This window comes from Mesoplodon mirus (genome assembly GCF_964341445.2).
Source record: "Mesoplodon mirus genome assembly, chromosome: 16".
Lineage (NCBI taxonomy): Eukaryota > Metazoa > Chordata > Mammalia > Artiodactyla > Ziphiidae > Mesoplodon > Mesoplodon mirus.
In genome coordinates this window covers 55,732,608-55,753,852 of record NC_138992.1, presented here as the reverse complement: position 1 = coordinate 55,753,852, position 21,245 = coordinate 55,732,608, and the positions used below count along the sequence as shown (strand labels likewise).

Here is a 21,245-nt window from a genome sequence, read left to right as displayed (position 1 = left end):
ATATATAAGAAAGAATATCTAGAATATATAAAAATAACAAATAGAAAAATGGATGAAGAATATGAACAGTCAACCCATAGGAGAGGAAACCTGATTGGCCAATGTATAAAGAAGATGTTCAACGTCACTTTATAGTGATGAGGAAAAAGCAAATAAAAATATATCATCTATTAGACTGTCAAAATAAAATAAAGTTTTTTAAAAAAAACCCAAAGTTTGATGAATATGAGGGAAAATGGGAACCACCATAAACTTTAAATTTAAAATGGAATAATAATGTTAGAAAGCAACTTGGCAGTATTTTATTAAAACAGAAAATGTATATACAGTCTTCAATCCAATGATTAAGCTTTCAGATAATATAAGGAAACAAATGCATTTGTCTCTGGAAATGTAGACAAGAAAGCTAATGCTCATATTTATAATATTAAAAACTAGAAACCACCTAAAGTTTCAATAGGGAAAAGTATAAATAATTGAGGTATATCTATAGAGTACAATCTATATAGCAGATAAAGTGAATGAACTAGATCTCAATGTAGATTCTTGGACAGATATCAAAAATACAGTGTTGAGTCAAAATGTTACAAGATGATATAAAATAAAACATTTTTTAAATAAAATAACATGTTTAAATTAAAAACACACACAAAAAGCAATATCATATATTCTTTATGGCTACGTACCCATAGAGTAAAAATATTAAAAAGTATATATTATATGTTATATATTCAAGATGATAGTTACCCCTGGAGAGAAAGGTAAATGGTATGGGGGAGCTAAACAAAGTAAATATACCAGAGAAAACTGACTATTCACCGCAGATTTCTGAACCCTCTTCATGCTGTTGCTGGGAGGCCAAGGATTATATTCCCAGCACCTTTACATCGAGGTGGGGTCATGTGACATTTTCTCACCAATGGAAGGAATATGAGCAGAAATGAGGCTGGTCACACAAAGACCAAGGAACTTAATCAATGGGAATACCTTCCACAGTTTCTCTTTCCTTTTCCATCAGCTTGATCCACATGAGCACTGTGACCTTGGAACATGTGCTGCAGATGGTGGAGCCATAAAATGAAAGGAGTCTGGGTCTTTACATTGCCAGCCATTACCCAGGAACAGTGACATGGCAGTGTTATATGAGTGAGAAATAGTGGTAAGCCATTAGAATTCTGGGGTTTGTTTGGGTTTGTCTCAGTTAGCTTCACCCAACTATACAAGAGGGGGTTTCAATTTTTTTTAACCTGTTGATTTGTCTCCTTGATTAAAAAGAAATCTGAAGTAAAACAATAACAAGAAGAACCACCACCACCAAAACCAGTGTTTTGTTAATTCTAGGTGGTGGACATTCAGGTAGCTGTTTTATTTCCCATAGTTTTTCAGTTAAAAAGAGGTTTTATTAAGATATACTTAACAAAGTTAACCATTCCTTTACTATTTTACAAGAATGCTGTATTTTTACAGCAGTTTACATTTCCATTGTGGCACGTTCCTAAAAGTTACATTCTCCTCTACTGTGGCTATCCAACTTTTCTCCAGATTTAAATATTGCTTTCATGTCAAGGAGTCAACTCAATGGACATGTGCAGCTCCAGAGCTTTCCTCCCTTACTTCTATGTTACCTGAATAAATATAGTACCCCATTAACTGTCAATATAATGAATGACTTCAAAATTTTCAAAATTATATAGAAAGAAACTATACAGTCTAAAAAGGTGGGAGAGAATAAAAGAAAAAGCAAGTCCATATAAGTAATCCTGTGCAAATCAGAAGAAAAATAGCTAACATTTACTGGGCACTTAATATGTGCCCAGTACAATATTCTTAATAAGTCAATATTCTTAATATTAACTTATTAAGTCCTTCAAACAACACTACAAGGCACATACTGTAAAGCCACATTTTACAATGAGAGTGAAAGAGGTTAGTGAGAAATCTTCCTAAAACTACTGAATCTCATTCTTGTTAGGGACCAATCCAAAAAGGTCTAACACAATTTCAAGACCAAATTTTTCTTATCCAAGGTTCTTAAAATAGAAATCTAAAAAGCCTTTTGACCCCAATGCTCCATTTTAAATACCAATTCCACTGCTTACTATTTTCTAAATATTTCATGAGCCCATTCTTTCCCTTACATCCCCAATACCACTGTCCAAAGTTAAATCATTAAGTCAAAGTTAAACCACACCTTGACTATGGCAATAATCTGTTACCTCTCTTCTGGGCTCATCTCACCCTTCCCTCCACCTGAAAAAAAACTTAGGAAATTCTATAACAATAGTCATGTTTTGATATATATACTACACTGTGGCATTCTTGGATTACTCTCTTAATATGTGTTTGCTTGAAGTGAGGAAGAAATAGATATTGGAACATAAGCTCTTTCCTACCAATGAAAATACAAACAATCCTCCTAGCCAAAAGAGTCTTACTTTTTTTGACAGAAATCCAATTTAATATTTACTCCAAGGTTCAAAATCTTATAGGAAGAGAACGAATTTGCCAAAATTATAGCTAGCTTTTAAAAATATCATTCACTACATATTAAAATACAACTTCTCTGTTCGAGATATCCTACTTGGGAAACAAATCCCTAGAATGCAACACACCATTATATTTCCAATGACCACTTGCAAATGACAGGATTCATTTTCTTCTTTCTTTGTTCTTACATAATTTCTAAATTTTCCAGTTACTTTTACAGTAAATTAAAAAAATGTATCAGCAAGTCACTAATCATAGATCTACAAAATGATTACTTTCCAATTAAAATTAGAAGCTTTTCTTAAAAGGCATCATTTCAATTTAAAATTTCAGAATGCTCTCTAAGTATTAAAAAATCAGCTTAATAGACAAAAAAGAAAGCCTGCAACTTGGTACTCTTGTACTTTAATAACAAGGAGTGCCAACGTAGCCAATGTATTTAGAAAACAAAAAGAAACAGAAAAACATAAAAATTGGAAGGAGGTGACACATTTTCATTGTTCACAGTGATGGTTATGCTGTGGAAAACCTAAAATAATCAAAGTAATAAGTATTACAAACTATAAACTTAGTAAAGTGACTAGATACAAAATTAACACACAAAAATCAAGCAGTCATCATAGATATAAACAAAAATTAGTATGAAGACATAGTAGATGAAAACATATCACTAGCAACAACAACAAAAAGATAAAATATCTAGGAATAAATATAAAACATGTACAATATCTCCATGCAAACCAACCAACAAACCCTTTCAAACCTTGATCTATATGTCTCTTCTTATGTCAGTACCATACTGTGTTCATTACTGTAACTTTATAGTAAGTGCTGAAATCAGATAAGAAGCAATCAAGATTGTTTTGGCTATTTTAGTTCTTTTGCCTTTTCAAATAAATTCAAAAATCAACTCATCAATTTCTTCATAAAAGTCTGCTAGGACTTTGATTGAGATTGCATTGAATCGATAGATTAATTTGCAATACTGATGCCTCCATTTATGTAGGTCTTCTTGAATTTCCCGTTGTGATATTTTGTGTTTTGGTGTGGAGGTTTTGCATATCCATCTTTCATTAAATTTATTCCTAGACATTTCTATGCTATTGTAAATAAAGTTTTTAAAAGTTCATGTTCTAATTGTTTATTTCTTAGTATACAGAAATACATTGGCTTTTGAATACTGATCTTATATCCTGTAACTTTGCTAAGTTTACTTTTAGGGCTACTAGGTTTTTGCTGATTCCTTTGGGTTTTCCACATATATGACTGTGATTTTTGCAAATAAAGACAGTTTCACTTCTTTCTTTCCAAATTGTATGTCTTAATTACTACTCTGGCTAGGACCTGCAGTATAATGTCGAATAGAAGGGGTGAAAGTGGGGACTTCCCTGGTGGTCCAGTGGTAAAAAAATCTGCCTTCCAGTGCAGGGGACACGGGTTCAATCCCTGGTTAGGGAACTAAGATCCCACATACTGAGGGGTAACTAAGCCCACGCCACAACTACTGAGCCTGCGTGCCTCAACTAGAGAGCCCACGTGCTCTGGAGCCGGCGTGCCATAACTAGAGAGAAGCTCATGCGCTGCAACGAAGAGCCCGCTAGGCAAAATGAAAGATCCCGCATGCCACAAGGAAGAGCCCACGTGCCTCAACAAAGACCCGATGGCAGCCAAAAATAAAAATAAATAGATAAATTACATAAATATTAAAAAAATAAAATTACTTAAAAAAAAGTGGTGAAAAGGGGACATCCATGGACGTCTGTGTCTTATTTCTGACCTTAGAAAATACTGAACCTTTCACCATTAAGTTTGATCTTAGTTGTAGGTTTTTCACAGATGCCTGTATTAGGTTGAAGAAGTTCCCTGCTATTCCTAGTTTGCTGAATGTTAATTAATGAATGTGTGTTGAATTTTGTCAAATGCTCTGTGTCTGATAATATTATTCTATTAATATTATAAATTACACTGAGTGAACGTACATTCCCAGAAAAAACTCCACTTGAGTCAGGACGTATTACTCCTTTAAAAAAATTACTTTTGGATGGCTAGCCTTTCATTAAGGATTTTTACATCCCAGTTCATGAGATATTGTCTGTAGTTCTCTTTTCTTGTGACACTTTGGTCTAGTTTTGGTAGCTGGTATTTATTTTGTTATCCTGAGTTGGTAGAGAGTGGGAAATCAAGTAGCATGCATGTGTCTGACAATTATTAGTGGAGTAAAGATAATTACATCAGTGATACAGCATAAAGTAGTGGTTTGCCTGAACTTTGGAAGCAAAAACAGAGCTCTAAATTTTAACACTTTGAGGGACTGGTGCTGTCACCAGGATTATATTTCAATAAATACTATCTTGAATTGTACCTTCCCAGGTATCTCTTATGACCAAATATTATATGGCATAATTAATATGTATATTATAGTTCTTGGCATAATATACCTACTTGAAGGTTGGTTCACAGTAATTGTTGCTCCCCTCACATGACAGAAAATCATTTTTTGTGACTTTGTTGATGGGAAAATGATTTGCCAATAAACACCAAGTCTCCGGGATGCGAGGGAGGCTGGCTTAACAGAATCACCAGCTAAAAATAAAATACTGGATGTGACCATTGACTAGTATTTCCGTATTTCATCTTTTAGATCTCACTCCTTCACCCCAAGGGTACAACTAAAAAGGTTTTCATATTTCATACAATACTCATATTACCAATAGGACATTTGCTTATCTAATATTTTGGTGTTGATCTTTATTTTTAGGTAGTTTGGATGAAACAGTAACAAAGCCGCTGGTCTTCAGTGGACCCTCTAGCAGCCTTTCTCAACTGAGGTTCAGCCAGAGACAGAAGCCCTACAGACAATGGTTTGAATGACTATTTTATCAATTCTCCCAGGGATCATAAGAAGTTAATTCTTTTTTAACATCTTTATTGGAGTATAACTGCTTTACAATGTTGTGTTAGTTTCTGCTGTATAACAAAGTGAATCAGCTATATGTATAGAAGTTAATTCTTTATATACAATGTGCCTCAGGACTTTAGGGCATAATTCCTCTGTGCATCCTGGCACACAGGCAGCAATCTCCTGGGGTTGCCCTCCATGGTGAATTAGGGTTGTGGGACCATGGGAAGGGAAGATTAATTTCCTTGTCCCTGGCTTGGGCATCACATTATCACTTTGCAGTGAATCCTGCAAATTTTGCAGCCAGCCTAGCAGATCCTGACAAGTCTGAATCAGTCATGGTGGTCTCTCCCCCTGTCAATGATTGCTTTGTATCTTGGCATGTGATGAAATTCCAACCAATAACATACAGACGAATATCTGCAGGGGAACTTCTGGGAAAGTTTTCTTACTCTTAAAAGAGACACAAGGGGACTTCCCTGGTGGCGCAGTGGTTAAGACTCCGCCTGCCAATGCAGGGGACATGGGTTCGAGCCCTGGTCCGGGAGGATCCCACATGCCACGGAGCAACTAAGCCCTGTGCACCACAACTACTGAGCCTGCACTCTAGAGCCCGCGAGCCACAACTACTGAGCCCGTGAGTCATAACTACTGAAGCCCGCGTGCCTAGAGCCCGTGCTCTGCAACAAGAGAAGCCGCCTCAATAAGAAGCCGAGTAGCCCCCGCCCAAAGCCCGTACACCGCAACGAAGAGTAGCCCCTGCTCGCCGCAACTAGAGAAAGCCCACACGCAGCAACAAAGACCCAACGCAGCCAATAAATAAACAAAAATTAAAAAAAAAAAGAGACACAAGAAAGAAATACCCCCTTTTCTGCATCTTTAAGTTGTCAATTCTGGATGTGATACCTGGCATTGTCACCACTATTTTGCAACCATAAAGGGATCAGCCTGAGTACAAACCTATATGGAGAGGAGGGCTAGTCTAGACTAGAGAATTACAAAGAGGAGGACCCAGGGCACTTATCACAACTAAATTACAACTGTCCTACCTCTGAATTCCTTGTTATTTTAGTTAATAAATTTCCTTAGTGTTTAAGACAGTTAAAGTGGGTCTTTCTGTTAATTGCAGCTGAAGAATTCTAAGTGCTGAAAATGTCTTGGTACATAAGATATTGCACTTTTGGTAGTAATACAGATCTCACAGAACCTACTTTATCAACTTTGGAAAATAAATGCTTATTCCCCTAAGTGAATTTTATGTATTACATTGTCCATATTTTAAATCAAACCATTCAAAAACACCCCCTTTCAAAACTTGCTGGAATATTCTCAGTGGTTTCTAGATCATAGCTAGATAGAAACAATTTTATTCATATAGATTGAGGGGTATCATCATGATGGACTTAACATGGTATATTAGAAAGAAACTAACTTTCTAGTAAGCCTATTTTCTTTCTCTTCCTACCCTGGCCTTCCAAAATTAAGCTCATCATCAATGAGCTGTGTACCAAATAAATAGAGAATAGGAACAAACATATTTCCACTGGAAACAGAAATGTCACTGTATTCTATCTGGCAAGAGAATGACATTAGCTTTTGTGCAGAGGTAGAAATGTTCTTCCTATGAAGCATTCTGGTGCCAAGATCCAAATGGTCTGGAATTTCATCTCCACATAACCATCAGAGAAAGAGCAACAGCAGATGCATCCCTGTCCTCACTAGCTCAGTTCTTCCTACATCCTTGTATCTGGGTCCTCCACATAGGGAAGGGTCCCACACCCTCAACAGAGTTCCTTATTTCCCATGAGCAGTTTCTCTGCTACAGGGAACCAGCTGTTCAATACGATGGATGATTGGGTGTCTCTTGAGAGCTGCCTAGGTCTGCAAAGCAAATGATCTATTCCTGGATAATAATAAAGAGAAGACTGGATAGTAACATTCACAGTTGGATACATTTGATAAATTTGTGTTAGGTAAAGAATGCAAGAGCTTTAGGGACAAAAATTTCATCGGATTTGTCGGAAAATGATAACCGATTACAAAAAAAAAAAAAACCCACCCAGTTAAAACACATGATTACAGCTTTCTCAGAGATAACTTTTGGTAGTGAGAAAATTAATTAAACATTCCTTGGAAGCCATGGAGCTGAAGTCAGTGCACTGACTAACGGAGCAGCTGTCAGTGCAGAGTGGGTTCCTGTCTTAATCCTGTTCTGACCTCAGACTTGAGCCTGAGAACCTGTCAGAAAGGTGCTCTCACAGTGGAAGACATCAAGCAGCAGCTGCTTGCACTCAGCAGGCTGCAGCCGTTTTCTCTTGCTTTAAAAAAATACAGTGCCACTCTGCTTGCATATTTCATGACACAAGCGGTATGCATAATTCTCCTGCTGCTGCAGAGGACCGTGAGGTTTCAATTCCATTAGTACACTGCTGTCCAGTGACAAAAGTGCATACACTACCATCACACACAGGAATATGGTCATCTCAACAGGCTAGCAAAAGAAGCCGGACAAAAAAACCACCTACTCTATGATTCCACTTAAGTAAAGGTAAAAAGCAGCCAAATGAATCTCTGGCATTGGATATCAGGATAGGGATGACCTGTGTAAAGGAGAGAGGAGGTAGTGATTGGGTGCGGGCACATGTGAGGCACCTGAGGTACCAGTAGTTTCCTGTTTCTTTTTTTCTTTTTTTGGCCACGCCATGCTGGCACGCAGAACCTTAGTTCCCAGACCAGGGATCGAACCCGGGCTCCCTGCAGTGAAAGCACAGAGTCCTAACCACTGGACCGCCAGGGAAGTCCCTAGTAGTTTCCTATTTCTTAAACTGGGTGATGGTTACATGTGTGTTCACTTCGGGATAACTGGGCTGTATACATAGGATCGGTACACTTTTCTTTATGAATGGTATTCTTCAATTAAAGGATTGAAAAAAGAAAAAAAAAGATTAACTGCCAAACAAGACAAAACTCATAACCACTCTGACCAAGCAACTTACCAACCCCAAACTAGCTAGCAGTTCTCACCCAGGGTTCCCCACATCGCTTCCTCAGACACAGGCATGGCACATGACACTAGATGTGGCTGGGACCTCAGCTGGGGCTGTCACCCAGAACACCACCTACCTTTGGCCTCTCCATGCGGTCTGGGATCCCTCACAGCACAGCAGCTAAATTCCAAAAGAGAAAGCGAGGTAGAATCGTCTTATGACCTAGTCTCAGAAATCATGTCACTTCCTCAGTCACTTCCACTGCATTCCATTTGTGAAAAGTGAGTACTGTAAGGCAAGCCTATATTCAAAAGGAAGGGAATTAGACTCCACCTCTAGATTGGAGGAGCATCAGAGAATTTGCGGATATGTTTAAAAATCAGCACACTCTGATGCTGCCCACAAATTATTTACTTTCCCCTCACAAACAAAATACACACATTCCCTCCTCCCAAGATCTCCACAAAGTCTCATTTAGTAAGGTGGCATCAGGCTAAGGCTCAAAGTCCAAGATCTCATGATCTAAATCAAGTCCAGGTGCAAATGAGACACCTTTAGTGTGGTTCCATGGGAACAGATCCTTTATTGCCATTCCTCTTGATATAAAGCCCTATAAACTAAAAAAACAAAGTACACACCTCTATGCATAAATACCCAACATACACTGGTGGGACAGGCATAAGATAACTGCTCTAGACCCTCTGTCCTAAAAAGGGGGGGGAAAGGAGGCACATAGCAGGTTCTGGCCCATAACAACTCCGAAAGCCAGTCAATCTTGCCAGTTGCTTGATTAAGGCTTAGTCCCACTATCTGGGAATGACTCTCTAGGGCTCTTCTCTGCCCTCTGGGTTCTTGGTTCCATCCTCTGAACTATGTTTCCTTTTTCATAAAAGGTAGCCTGCATTTGCAGTGGAATAGTAGTTTTCAAAGCCTGCTTCCTCCCCTTAGAAATCCAGGAGTCCAAACACCTCTTCATTTTAGACAGTCTTTGTCCCTTTTAGTCACAGCTAACAGCGTCTCCTCCAATACAGTTCTCTTAAAAATTTTGTGAGTTTTCTGAGTAATACTGGATTCACTCCATTAGACCAAAGCGAAGTCACACCCACAAATCTTGTTGAGATAAGCCCTTCTCTAACTTTAAAACTGTTACCAATAATGTTCTTAAGAATATTAGAAGGTCTATTTAATCTATTTAATGAAAGAAGATCAGTGAGGCACACCCTTTAGATTTTAAGAGGACCTTTTGTCTATTTGAAAGGGTGTATAAGATACCTCCTTATTAAATCATTCTGAGGTCTGGGTAAAGGGTTTTACAGTGACATCTTTGACTTCATCTTTAGACCATGTTTCCCTGACAGCACCCTTGGATTTCACCTTTGCCCATAAGCCATTTCTTAATTTTAGAATCATCTACTATCTGGAGAGGCAAAGAACAAGAAAATAAATTTATTTTTGAACCCAGCAAGTCCTGGCTGATTTTAGAGTTAGCATCTTGTATTTTAGCTTATCTCTCCTCTCTTCTCATTTTATTATAAAGGGTAGAAGAAGCCAGGGGGCACCCTTAACCTCTGCCTGGAAAGCTCCTTATCTAGGTCACCTAGTTCATTAGGTACATTTTCAATTTTCCATATTATTGTGATTATGTTGCCAAATTTCCTCTACTTTACAACAAAGATACCCTTTCCCCCAACTTCCAGTAACATCTAATCCCTCACTGACAGTCTCCTTGATGCCCCTTAGGCTCCTGCTAACATGTCAAGGTTCATACAGCTTCCATCCACTGCCTGGTCCCAAAGCCAAAGTCACATTCTTAGGTTATTTTTATATCAGTATTCTACTTTCAGGTACTAGAATCTATGCCAGTCATCTTTTTCTATGTAAGATACCACTCCAAAACTTAGTGGCTTAAAACAAAAACAGTCATATACTTTATAAATCTATGCTTCTAATCAAATTTTGAAACAAAGGTTTTCGTCGAAACATTTGTTCTATGGGTAAAGTTGACTTTCTATGTGTAAAGATGACAATTTTTCAGTACTTCTTAGTTATTACTGGACAGTATTAGAAATGTTTCTGAAAATTAAGAATAGCTAACATTTACTGAGGGTTACTAAACCTTTCAGCCTCTGATTTTCCAAAGGCAAGTGATACAGGACCAAACCTGTTGGAATGGGACTCAGGAGAGTTCTAGGTGTCAGTCCTAGTTTGAACAAAGTTCTCTGGCCCTTGGTCTAAAAAATGAAAGGCTGAACTGAATACTGCGTTTCTGCACTTAAATTGAGTGATTATAAATTAACAAGTGTATAACAAATGAACAGTTCTTAAGAACTGTTCTTTTGAGAATTTAGCAAAGCCTATCAGGCCCTTGGTACTAGGACCCTTGCCTGCCTTCCTGGCGCAGCTGGCCTCATGTGGCAGCTCCCACCACATGAACTCTGACCTCAGATGAGACCTGGGCCACTTGCAGTTCTTGAATTGTCTGGGCTTGTTTTGTTTTCCCTTTGTCCCCTGGGCCTTGGCATGAGCCATTCATTCGCTCTGCCTAGAAGCCTTCATCTCTCTGGCCCATTGTCTTTTTCCTCCAATTAGACCAAACTCCTATTCTCAAAGAAACTTCCCAAGTGCTTTGAGGTAGACACAGCATTCCCAAAACCCACTCTAGGATGTCGAGTATGATGACACTGTCACACGTTAGGTATGCTTTTGCTTTTGTCTGTCCACCCTCCTAATGGTGAGACTCTGGAGGGTAAAAACTATGCTCTGGTCATCTCTGTGTTTTTAACATGTAGGACCGTACCTGGAATATAGTAGAAAGTCAACAAATATTTGCTGAATGAATGCATTTTAACTCTGCTCATAATGATGTGGTCCAAGAACACAAAAAGTCTTTTAAATGGTCAACTTTCAGGACTGTACAGATTAACTGCTATATTGTCAGTATTATTACAAGCTAGGCTAATGGTTTAGTTCACATACAACTTATATTTACTATGCTAAAGTGGGGTACTTTGGGAGAGGTTAACTATAAGCATAGAATATTAATAATTTTTTAAACTACAATATTTCCCATTATTACAGCTTTTTTAAACAGCTTTTGAGCTATAATTTACATATCATAAAGTATACCCATTTAAAGTATACAATTCAGTGGGTTTTAGTGTATTCAAAGAGTATATTCAGATTTTTAGTATATTCACAGAGTATATTCATTTAGTGCCACTATGGTCACACCTAATTTTAGAACATTTTTATCACCCCAAAGAGAAACCCTGCACTCATTAGCAGAAACTCCCCATTTCCCCCTCTCCTGGCCCCTCGCAATGTCAAATCTACCTTCTGTCTCTGTGGACTTGCCTATTCTGGACGTTTCATATAAAGAGAATGACACAATATGTGGTCTTTTGCGACTGGCTTCTTTCATTAGCATAATGTTTTCAGGGTTCATCCATGCTGCATTACAATGTCTTTATCTTTTGCAATATTTTCAAAGCAAGAGCTAGAAGAGAAACATGTTATCATCACTTTTGCAAATCTCCCCCAGATAGCATAATATGAAAAGAGATCCATGAGTGAAGGAGAAAATGTTGAGATTCAGAGGAACTCAAAGGCGATTTTTAAAAATGATTTTTATTGCTAACTAATTTTGATTGGTACACCAACAAGTTTTTAAAGACATTTACAAAAAAAAAAGGGGGGGGAGTTCAGAGACTATGCTGATGGGTGTGTATCAACAGAAACTGACGTAGAGAGTGGCAGCTGCCCTGCTGCTCCACTCTGTCCACACAGCTAAAACACTCACAAACGTTGACGTGTGCTCAAAACTACAGACACTGGATTCTGCTGGTATAAAAAGTCAGGGTGAATTTTTCTTAGGTCTTGTAAGAAATGTTTCAAATTTAACCCCCAAGTATACCCAAACTAGTTTTGATCTGCTCAACTCACTTGAATCAAGCAAATTCCACAACTGCAGTTAATAAGGGCTCACTCTAAGCCTTTGTCCAACACTGCCTTAAAGACAGATATGGGGTTACAATCTAGTTTGGAGAGTTAAATAAATAATACAAGCCCATCTATGAACGAGTACCAAAATAAATGTGTGGTATAGACAATGGCAGTAGCCCTTTAACAGCTGGAGCTACACAACAGATTTTAAAATGAAATTCTTTCCTGTTTTCACATGTGAGCTTATAAAATATTAGAGTGTACAGGATTATGTTAACTGCAGCAAAGATTATTGAACTAATGACATTCTATTGTTAATCTGACTTTAATTGTAAAACCAAATCAGCTCCAAAATACTGTTATTAATACACAAAGGCTATAGAACATGAAAAAAAAATAGAATTGTTACTCCCAGGGATGTATTCTACCTATTTTAATTTTAATTTTTTTTAATTTTATTATTTTTTAATTTTTTAGCATGTATCAATACTTTATTTTTATTGCTGAAAAACCTATTTTTAATAATTATAGGAAAATTGTCTTTTCTAAATAAAAAAACAATGCAGCTTTCTCTAAGATATACAAGATTTTGTTATATTTTTGTTATAGTTAGTTTTTTAAAGTTGGGTTTCATCCTGAAAGATGAAACGGTACAATTCTAAATAAATGGGCCAGAAGGAGGTGTCTAATGCAAAGTGGTTTCCCCTAACTGAAATAATTCTGCCCAGAAAACTTTTTTGGCAGAAAGAAATTCAAGCACATTTACAATATGGGTTTTTGGTATAAAGGAAAGATTAGAAGCTTTAGTCCTAAAAGAGTTATGAATCATTCAAATAGCAAATCAATTTATTTTAGCTAAAAAGAGAAGTAGAAAGTATTTAATTACAATCCTTGGTAAAGTGTAGATTTGTACACTTCACAAAACTACGGTATGTTTTTAAAAATAATACACGTTGACAATGATATTTTATTTCAAAGGTTCATAATCTTATGATCAATATTAATTTTATCAATAACAACTACAATAAAACTCTAGTACTTTGTTTTCTTGAAAAAACAGAGGCTAAATAAACATTGACTGATTGAAACTTCTCAACATTGCCAAATCTCCCCATGGATCATTCCCAAACCTCAAGTCCTGACAACATCCTGTTTTACAGGGAAGACTGCTTTCCACACAGTGCAGCCTCAGAGAGGTGACAGGGCTTTCCTCAGGGGGTTTAAACTAGCCCCTCCTTGCACGGTGCAAAGCACAGTGCAGTGAACCGCTACAGTCTGCTGGATCACAGGTACTCTTGCCTCCTTTTTAAAGAGACAAATACAAAAGGAAAGCTGGATGGGAAAATGCCTGGCTGCTTTTGTCCCTTGTCGGGACAGCCTCTCACTTTCCCACAACAGGTAGGCACAAGCACAGACTGCTGCTGAATGCTCCAGACCTTGCCAAGATGCTGAAACCCACTGGTTTCTGCGGTTGTCCCATTTTCTACTGATCCTGGCTCTTTGCCAGAGCTTAATTAAGCCACTGAAAATGCCTGATGGTTAACCCTCTCTGTACTGCACCCACCTACAATTATTTGCGAAGCACTTTGATATGCTTTCACTCTTCCCAAAGATAAAGATAAGTGCCAGACTGTAGGCAGTGCACAGCAGGGTGCGTGGGTGGGTGCGTGCAGGTAACCACGGTACAGTAATTGCTACCAGTACTTACTGTAACGAAGAAACTCAATATCTAAGGCTAGGGTTCAGGAAGCCACTCCAAATATAAGTGGAGTTTGGTTTTATTTGTTAGGGTTTGCAGTAAAGTGCAGAAGACTTCTACAGTTTAATCATGTTTAACCTCAGGGAAATAATTTTCCATTAAGAGAAAGAAAACAAGTATTCGGATCACAATGTCTGTTGTGAATCCTTTTTACCATATGAACAAAACATTATAGAGCTTTTGAAATTCCCAGAGCCACTGCTGTTCATTAAAAAAAGGAAAGCACCCTTTTAAGACTTAGGTGCTTTATCTTTTACAAAATGAAAAAGATCAAACATAAAACCTTATTTGTAAGCAAAGCAATAGTGTCTCTGGGTCTCTTGCTAAGATCAACAGCAATGAGGATGAATGAGGGGAAGCAGTGACAATGGTCAAAATGGGTGAAAGGAAGCTCTCTGTTGAGGCCAGCCTTCCCTGATTGCAATCTTTAGACCCAAGCCCATAACTCTGTTTAACTACTATATCCTGAATAAAAAGTTAATTCTGCTCTAATGAGAAGCAAGTGAAGTCGCATGATGAGAGGAAGACTGAGTATCCTAAATGAGCCCCTACCAACTGATATCAGAGAAGATCCGTATTTGAAGATAATTTAAGAATATCTGAGTTGGATTCAGGAGAAATGCAGGAAATTGATTGGTTAGGCTAATTATTTTCTCTTTTTGACAACAGGGTATCCCACTACACACAACAGATAATTAAGTAATCTTCTCTCACTCTATATTCTGTAGCAAATAGACATCTACAGATGTTCAGCTTCCACCTTCCTGATAACAATGAGGTAATTTTAAAGCGACCGAAGTGACAGGGGTCACTTTTCAGCTATCCAGTACCAAATTCATATTCCCATTTTATCCCAATAGTTTTCCCAATTCTTCTTGTGCTTCAGTTACTTGTACTTATAATTCCCATTACTCTGTAGGAAAATAACAGCAAAAGTTGACTGCTTTCCCTAATACCTATCATGGATACACAGGAATATTCCTATTTGGTGAAGACAGAAAATTTCACACCTATACAACACCACAATATGGTCAAACAAAAGAGTGGCTTAATTAATTGCTGGCCAAGAGCCATGTTCTTTCCAAATCAAGGCTTCTACAAGATGGCATATGGTTTGTTATTTCTTACAAATATGAAAAGCCTTTTGAAGTGATTACACTTGGTATCTGTCAAAATAATTCTATATATGAAACAGTACTAAAATTTTTTAAATTATTACTTGTAAAAAAAATTTCATTGTAAGAATTTGAAAATAGTTTTCATTTCTGAGAGTTAAGATAGTGACCAGCATGCATTTTAGTAAATATTTTAATTTCACATAGTGTTGTTCCATGTAGAATATGCCAACTTTACTTAGGAACATTAACAGGAAATATAATTTTTAAAGTAAAAAGATTACTTCATTTTTGCCCACGTTTTCAAATGCAGAATATATTTAGTATTTGATATTTCATTTATTCTATTAAACTCAATCACAAGGCCATTTTTTTTTCAAACTTGTGCTTGTATTGAGGATGGTAAAAAAAAAAAAAAAAAAAAGAAGGCATTTAATCTGAGTTCCCTGACTGTAAGAGTTTTCTATTATTCATCATTATATCTCCAGTACCAGGATACAGGAGGTCTGAATAACCACCACAATCTCAAACATCGCACCGCACCCAGCCCTAACACACTCGGAGCCGTGCACAGCAAGGAGGCATGGGTTGAGCCCAGTCCACAGGACTCTGGCTCAAAAGGCAGCATAATCCAAGCGCTTAGGCATCCTGTGTGCTTCCCCCTCAAGGTCCCAACACTATTTGTAACTACCCACTTAGAGACATACTGCAGCAAAACATTTAGGAGACAGGAAGTGTCAAAGCATCAGAAAAACCTCGAAGTTACAAGGCCTTAAAACTGTTTTACTCTGTCTCCTGCCTCAGTTCCGTCCTGACAGACTTCATAATGCTACTAGTAATAGCGTGAATCAGAAAAACTAAGACAGCAGATTTTTATTTTTAAATTGTGACCCAATACCTACCACAGAGTCAATCACCTACTCGGCTTTTTAAAATACTGTAAAATAATGAATTATGGAGGTGAATGAAATACAGGTATAGAGTGCTCTTGTGGTAAATGGATTTTCATGGTTGGTGGGAACATGTTTCTAAACATTTTTTCTTCTACTAATATAAACGTATTTTGTCTCCAAAGGACACTGAGGATGTGATGTACCAGGACTGATTTATTCATAACTTTGGCTCCTTTGAATACTGAAAGAAACTAGAAAAGACAGCATTTATTAACATAATTAATAGTTATAAAGCCTCAATTCACTCCAATGTACTTGTATTTAGAATTGTACCGACTGGGGAGTGTGGACCTCTTGCAAATACTGTCCTATACCGGGGTATCAGGACAATGAAACACAATGGATAAAACCAGTAGGCAAGCAATCAAGACGAAGTTATCAGAGGTAGACCTTCCAAAGTGACTTAGTATGATGGGATTATATGGGATGGAAACATAAAAATTATCTTTACCTTACACACCTGAAAAACTAAAAGTGAATGGAGATTACTCATTCTGGAGTCATGGGAATGCACTGTGTCATCAAAGGAAAACATATGCAAACAGCTGTGGCAGAGGCTATTTTAAAGCACCCACCTTGCGGCTCTTTTAGTCCTCCTAATCCATTATCTATTTTCAGTTAAAAATCATTAATGTCCAGCATATAAGAACCTAGACACAGACAAAAAACATATTTTTTTCCTACGGGGGTGGTAACCAGATGTCAATAGCTGCAGCTGTGACTATATAATTACCTGTTTGCATTAACGGAGACCACAGTTTAGATTTAATAGGTCAGATGACAATGCAGCAAAATGCATTTAGCCTATGATTACCCCTTTTCAAACATTCTCTCACTCGCAACTTCGACCCTGGGAACATAGCAGGCACAGACTTAGGTCAATAAGAAACACTGGCCAGCACAATAGGCCTTGCCTCAAACAGCGCTGTTGACAGACACCAGCACAAAGGAAATGAATAGAGTCCCCCTCAGTTCTCACACAGAGCGAAGAATGACTCAGTGTACTGCTGCTTTGGTGCTCTGTTTGTACAGTGTATACAGCTTTTGTCCTCAGCCACTGTTCACAGCTCAATGGGGGCTAAAGAGCTGAGGAAGTGAAGGCGGAAGAATGCTCCACACTCTTCCCTGTGGCCAGCAGTTGTCTCCAGAGGCACAGAACAGGTCAAGAGAGAACTGGAAAGTCACCTGCTAAAACTCCTCCTACCCCAGCTTACCCAAATAAAGTGATTTTTGCGTTAAAATACAAAGAAAGCATTATTTAGAGTGCCTAGAAAAGAGCAGAAAAATCACCATTGGTTTGATATTAATATACTAATTGATTGAATTACTGGTCTTTTGGAGTTTTGCTTTCTGTCACATTTCTCATATTTCTTTTTCAAAAGCTTATGTTAGGCGCAAAGAGAAACTGGGACTGGCTCACAGTACGGAACTAAAGTAATGCAGGCCAGGACTCACTAGAGACCACAGGAATGAGGCCAAAGAGCAGGTAAGGAGGCAAGATCCAGGTAGGGATCCAAGGCATCAGCAAGACTGGCAGTGAGCATTTCTTTGCTTGTATATTAACAGCATACTGTCCCAAGTATATACACATCTATCTTTATGCCTACCTCCCAAGGTAATGGGATTATAACAATAAAGAACCCAACCCAGGGATAAAACAGAATTCTAAGACAATTCACTGGAGACTATGAATAGACAGTACCATAGGCTTAAGACTGGTTTGCTTGATAACTGGCCAAGAAACGTAGCTAAAGTAAGCGACAAGTGCCAAAGATGAATGAAATGTCATTGCCCTGAGCCAAAAACATCCTGGCAGAAATGCATCTGTGTTTATGTACGTGTTTTGGGACAGGACTGTGTTCAAATTCTGGTTCTGCCAATTACTAGCTGTGTGACTTCGTATAATCCCTCCAAATCTTAATTTCTGCACCTGTAAAGTGGGATGTCCCTCCATTTCTCTATCCAAAAAATAATTATTGATATATTAATAGTACCTACACTTCATTGGTTGCTGTGAAGATAAACTACATGTAAAGCACCTAGAACAGGACCTGGTACTATGTAAAAACTCAATAAATACTGCCTATACTAAGCACTAGCCCCTATTGCTATTAGAACCACTACTATAATTCTCTAACTAGTACTAACATCACAAACTCCATTACCACTTCTACAGAGAGAGAACTGCTTTTTCAGGACTCTACGGAAAATTCTTACCAGATGATTGAGATCGCTAATCCTTGAGTCCAGGAGGATATTTCACATACCCAGAGGCTGTCTGTAGTGGTCTCTAGTAAATAAATTCAAGCTTCATGGATGGTATACATGTGACATAAGCTATATATAAGATACACAAGCTTATTAATATTAAAACTTTAAAAAAGGTATATGATTTGAATTTTTCCCAAAATCTACCTCAATGTACAGCCTAATAATTATTCCCAAAGCAATTATACTCCAATAAAGATGTTAAAAAAAATATCGATAAAGATACCAAAAAAAAATTATTCCTAAGAGGGAAAACAATAGCAATTTTAATTAAGTGTTTGATATTCTAGGGTCCAGATACTCTTCTAAGTGACTTATCTAAGGTACTATTATTTTTACAGTGAAGAAATTAAAGGACAGAGCATTAAGTAACTTGCTTAAGATTACACTGTTAAATAAGGAAACCCAGGCAATATGACTTCCCATCTAGTGCTCATAAACACTACACTGTACCGTTTCACTAATATTCCTATAAAAGCAACTGTAACAACTTGCTAAGTAGTATTATCCTTATTCTTACAGTTAGCAAAGGAAAGAAGTCCTTTCAATAGAAGATTCTGGTACAGAATCAAACCATATACCCACAGTAGCCTCATAAATGATAATATACTATTAATTAAAATATGTTTAAGGTATATCCTTTTTAAAGAACAGGCAGTTGCTGACTATTTCTAGTCTAGTAGGAGTCAAAAAGTAAAATGCTTTGTTTAATTGCTTTCATCACCACACAACCATAATTAGTTTCATGCTTATGAATTTAATCTTACATGTCAGTTATATCTGCAATGATTCTGAGAATGCAAAGAAGTTAATTAATGAAAAATAACTGCCTTGAGGATAGATGCTTTAAGCATATAAATGATCACAAAAATAAAAAAATATCCCCCATTTCAATAACTTCCAGAATGCCTCCCCACATTTAAATCTCTCATGGTATTGGTCAATGGAACATCAATACCAAGCAAAAACCATGTCAGAAGTTTAAGGAAAATTTTGCGCTTATTTAAAAATTCATTCCATATGTCTCTGATTTAATTTATTCTTCAAAATCTAAACTTGTATAAACATAGACAAATATTCATGAATGACCTTGATTACAATTAAATTAAAAATAAAGGTAACAGACTTCCATATCCAGCGGTATGTTAGGATAAGTAAACTGACCAAAGCTCCTGCTAAAAAGAAATAAACACAGTGGTTAAAATACCAAAAAATGTTTTCTTTAATTGTATCACTGAGTCAGCAATTTAGAACTGGTTATAGAAAGGCAGAAAAAGAAAAGAGAGCTGGAACTCAAAGACTAAACAGAGCACTGAAGCTGGGTTTTGCAAAACTTGAGCTTCTTTTAACATTTCTATAGACACAAAGGGTCACTACATAATGGGAAAAAAGAAGAAAATTACCTAGAAGATAGGAAAATTCTAAATTTGTATGAAAGAGGTAAAACAGTCTCAAGTTATATACAGTAAAAAGTTAAAGAATTACTAGCAGAAAAGACAAATCCACCATTAAAACTGTTTTGAAAATGGAACATTTACAAAAATTGACCAAATACTGGGCTAAAAAGGAAGTTCTAACAAATTTCAAAAATTTTATATTTTTCCTCTGGTCACAATACAATTATGCTAGAAATTGATAATAGAACATTCTTACTTGTTTGGAAATTTAAAATACACTTTTATACAACTCATGCCTCAAAGAAGAAATAATGGAACTTAGAAAATAACATGAAAATATATAAATTAGCCAAGTTGTTCAACTGTACTATATAACAACATAATATATACTAATAAAGCACTTTCATTCTTGTAAACTAATTTATTTAACAGCCTGCAGTTTGTCTGGCTTTAGTTTTTTATAATTCATAAGAAGAATACTTGATTAGCACAGTATAATCATGTATGCTAACTATAAAAATGTGACCAATATTTTTTCATTAAAATAAATTATGTTCCTGGTCGAAACAATAAGTACACCCCAATGTTCACTGCAGCACTGTTTACAACAGCCAAGACACTATTTACAGTAGCCAAGACATGGAAGCAACCTAAATGTCCATTGACAGAGGAATGGATAAAGAAGATCTGGTACATATACACAATGGAATATTAGCCGTTAAAAAGAATGAAATAATGCCATTTGCAGCAACATTGATGGACCTACAGATTGTCATACTGAGTGAAGTAAGTCAGACAGAGAAAGAGAAATATCAGATGATATCCCTTATATGCAGAAATATCAGATGATATCCCTTATATGCAGAATCTAAAAAGAAATGATACAAATGAACTTATTTACAAAACAGAAGCAGACTCCCAGACTTGAGAGGAAGAACTTATGGTTACGGGGTGTGGGGGGAAGGATGGGGAAGGGAGAGTCAGGGAATTTGGGATCGACATGTAAACACTGCTATATTTAAAATGGATAACCAACAAGGACTACTGTATAGCACAGGGAACTCTGCTCAATGTTGTGTGGCAGCCTGGATGGGAGGGGAGTTTGGGGGAGAGTGGGTACATGTATATGTATGGCTGAGTCCCTCTGCTGTGCACCTGAAACTATCACAACTTGTTAATCAGCTATACTCCAATATAAACTAAAAAGTTTAAAAAAAAAAGTCTGGAAACAATCCAGATGCCCATCAACAGGGCACTGATTAATAAACCATGGTACACTTCCCCACCAAAATAAAATAAAATAAAATAATTTATTATGTTAAATAAATACAATTATTTATTATTAATAAATTATTAAAATAAATTATTTATTTATAATTATTTATTTATTATAATTATTTATTTATTATGCTCTATCTTACTTTATATTTATTAGGAA

The 21,245-nt window shown here is 36.8% G+C and overlaps 1 protein-coding gene across 2 annotated transcripts in view; it reads right to left on the bottom strand.

Annotated features, from left to right (window-relative positions):
* The window catches only part of MRPS28 (mitochondrial ribosomal protein S28), a 100,454-nt gene that overhangs the window by 35,912 nt on the left and 43,297 nt on the right, over nucleotides 1-21,245 (bottom strand). The window contains exons 3-4 of one of the 2 annotated variants that reach the window (XM_082600724.1): nucleotides 8,510-8,553; nucleotides 2,216-2,261 (exon numbers count right to left, since the gene is read on the bottom strand). The exons of the other annotated variant lie outside the window; for it this stretch is intronic. Coding sequence (XP_082456850.1) covers nucleotides 2,230-2,261; nucleotides 8,510-8,553 — 76 coding nt within the window. The 3' untranslated portion in view covers nucleotides 2,216-2,229. Of the gene's footprint in view, nucleotides 1-2,215; nucleotides 2,262-8,509; nucleotides 8,554-21,245 lie in introns of those variants that run through there. 2 annotated transcript variants of the gene reach the window in all.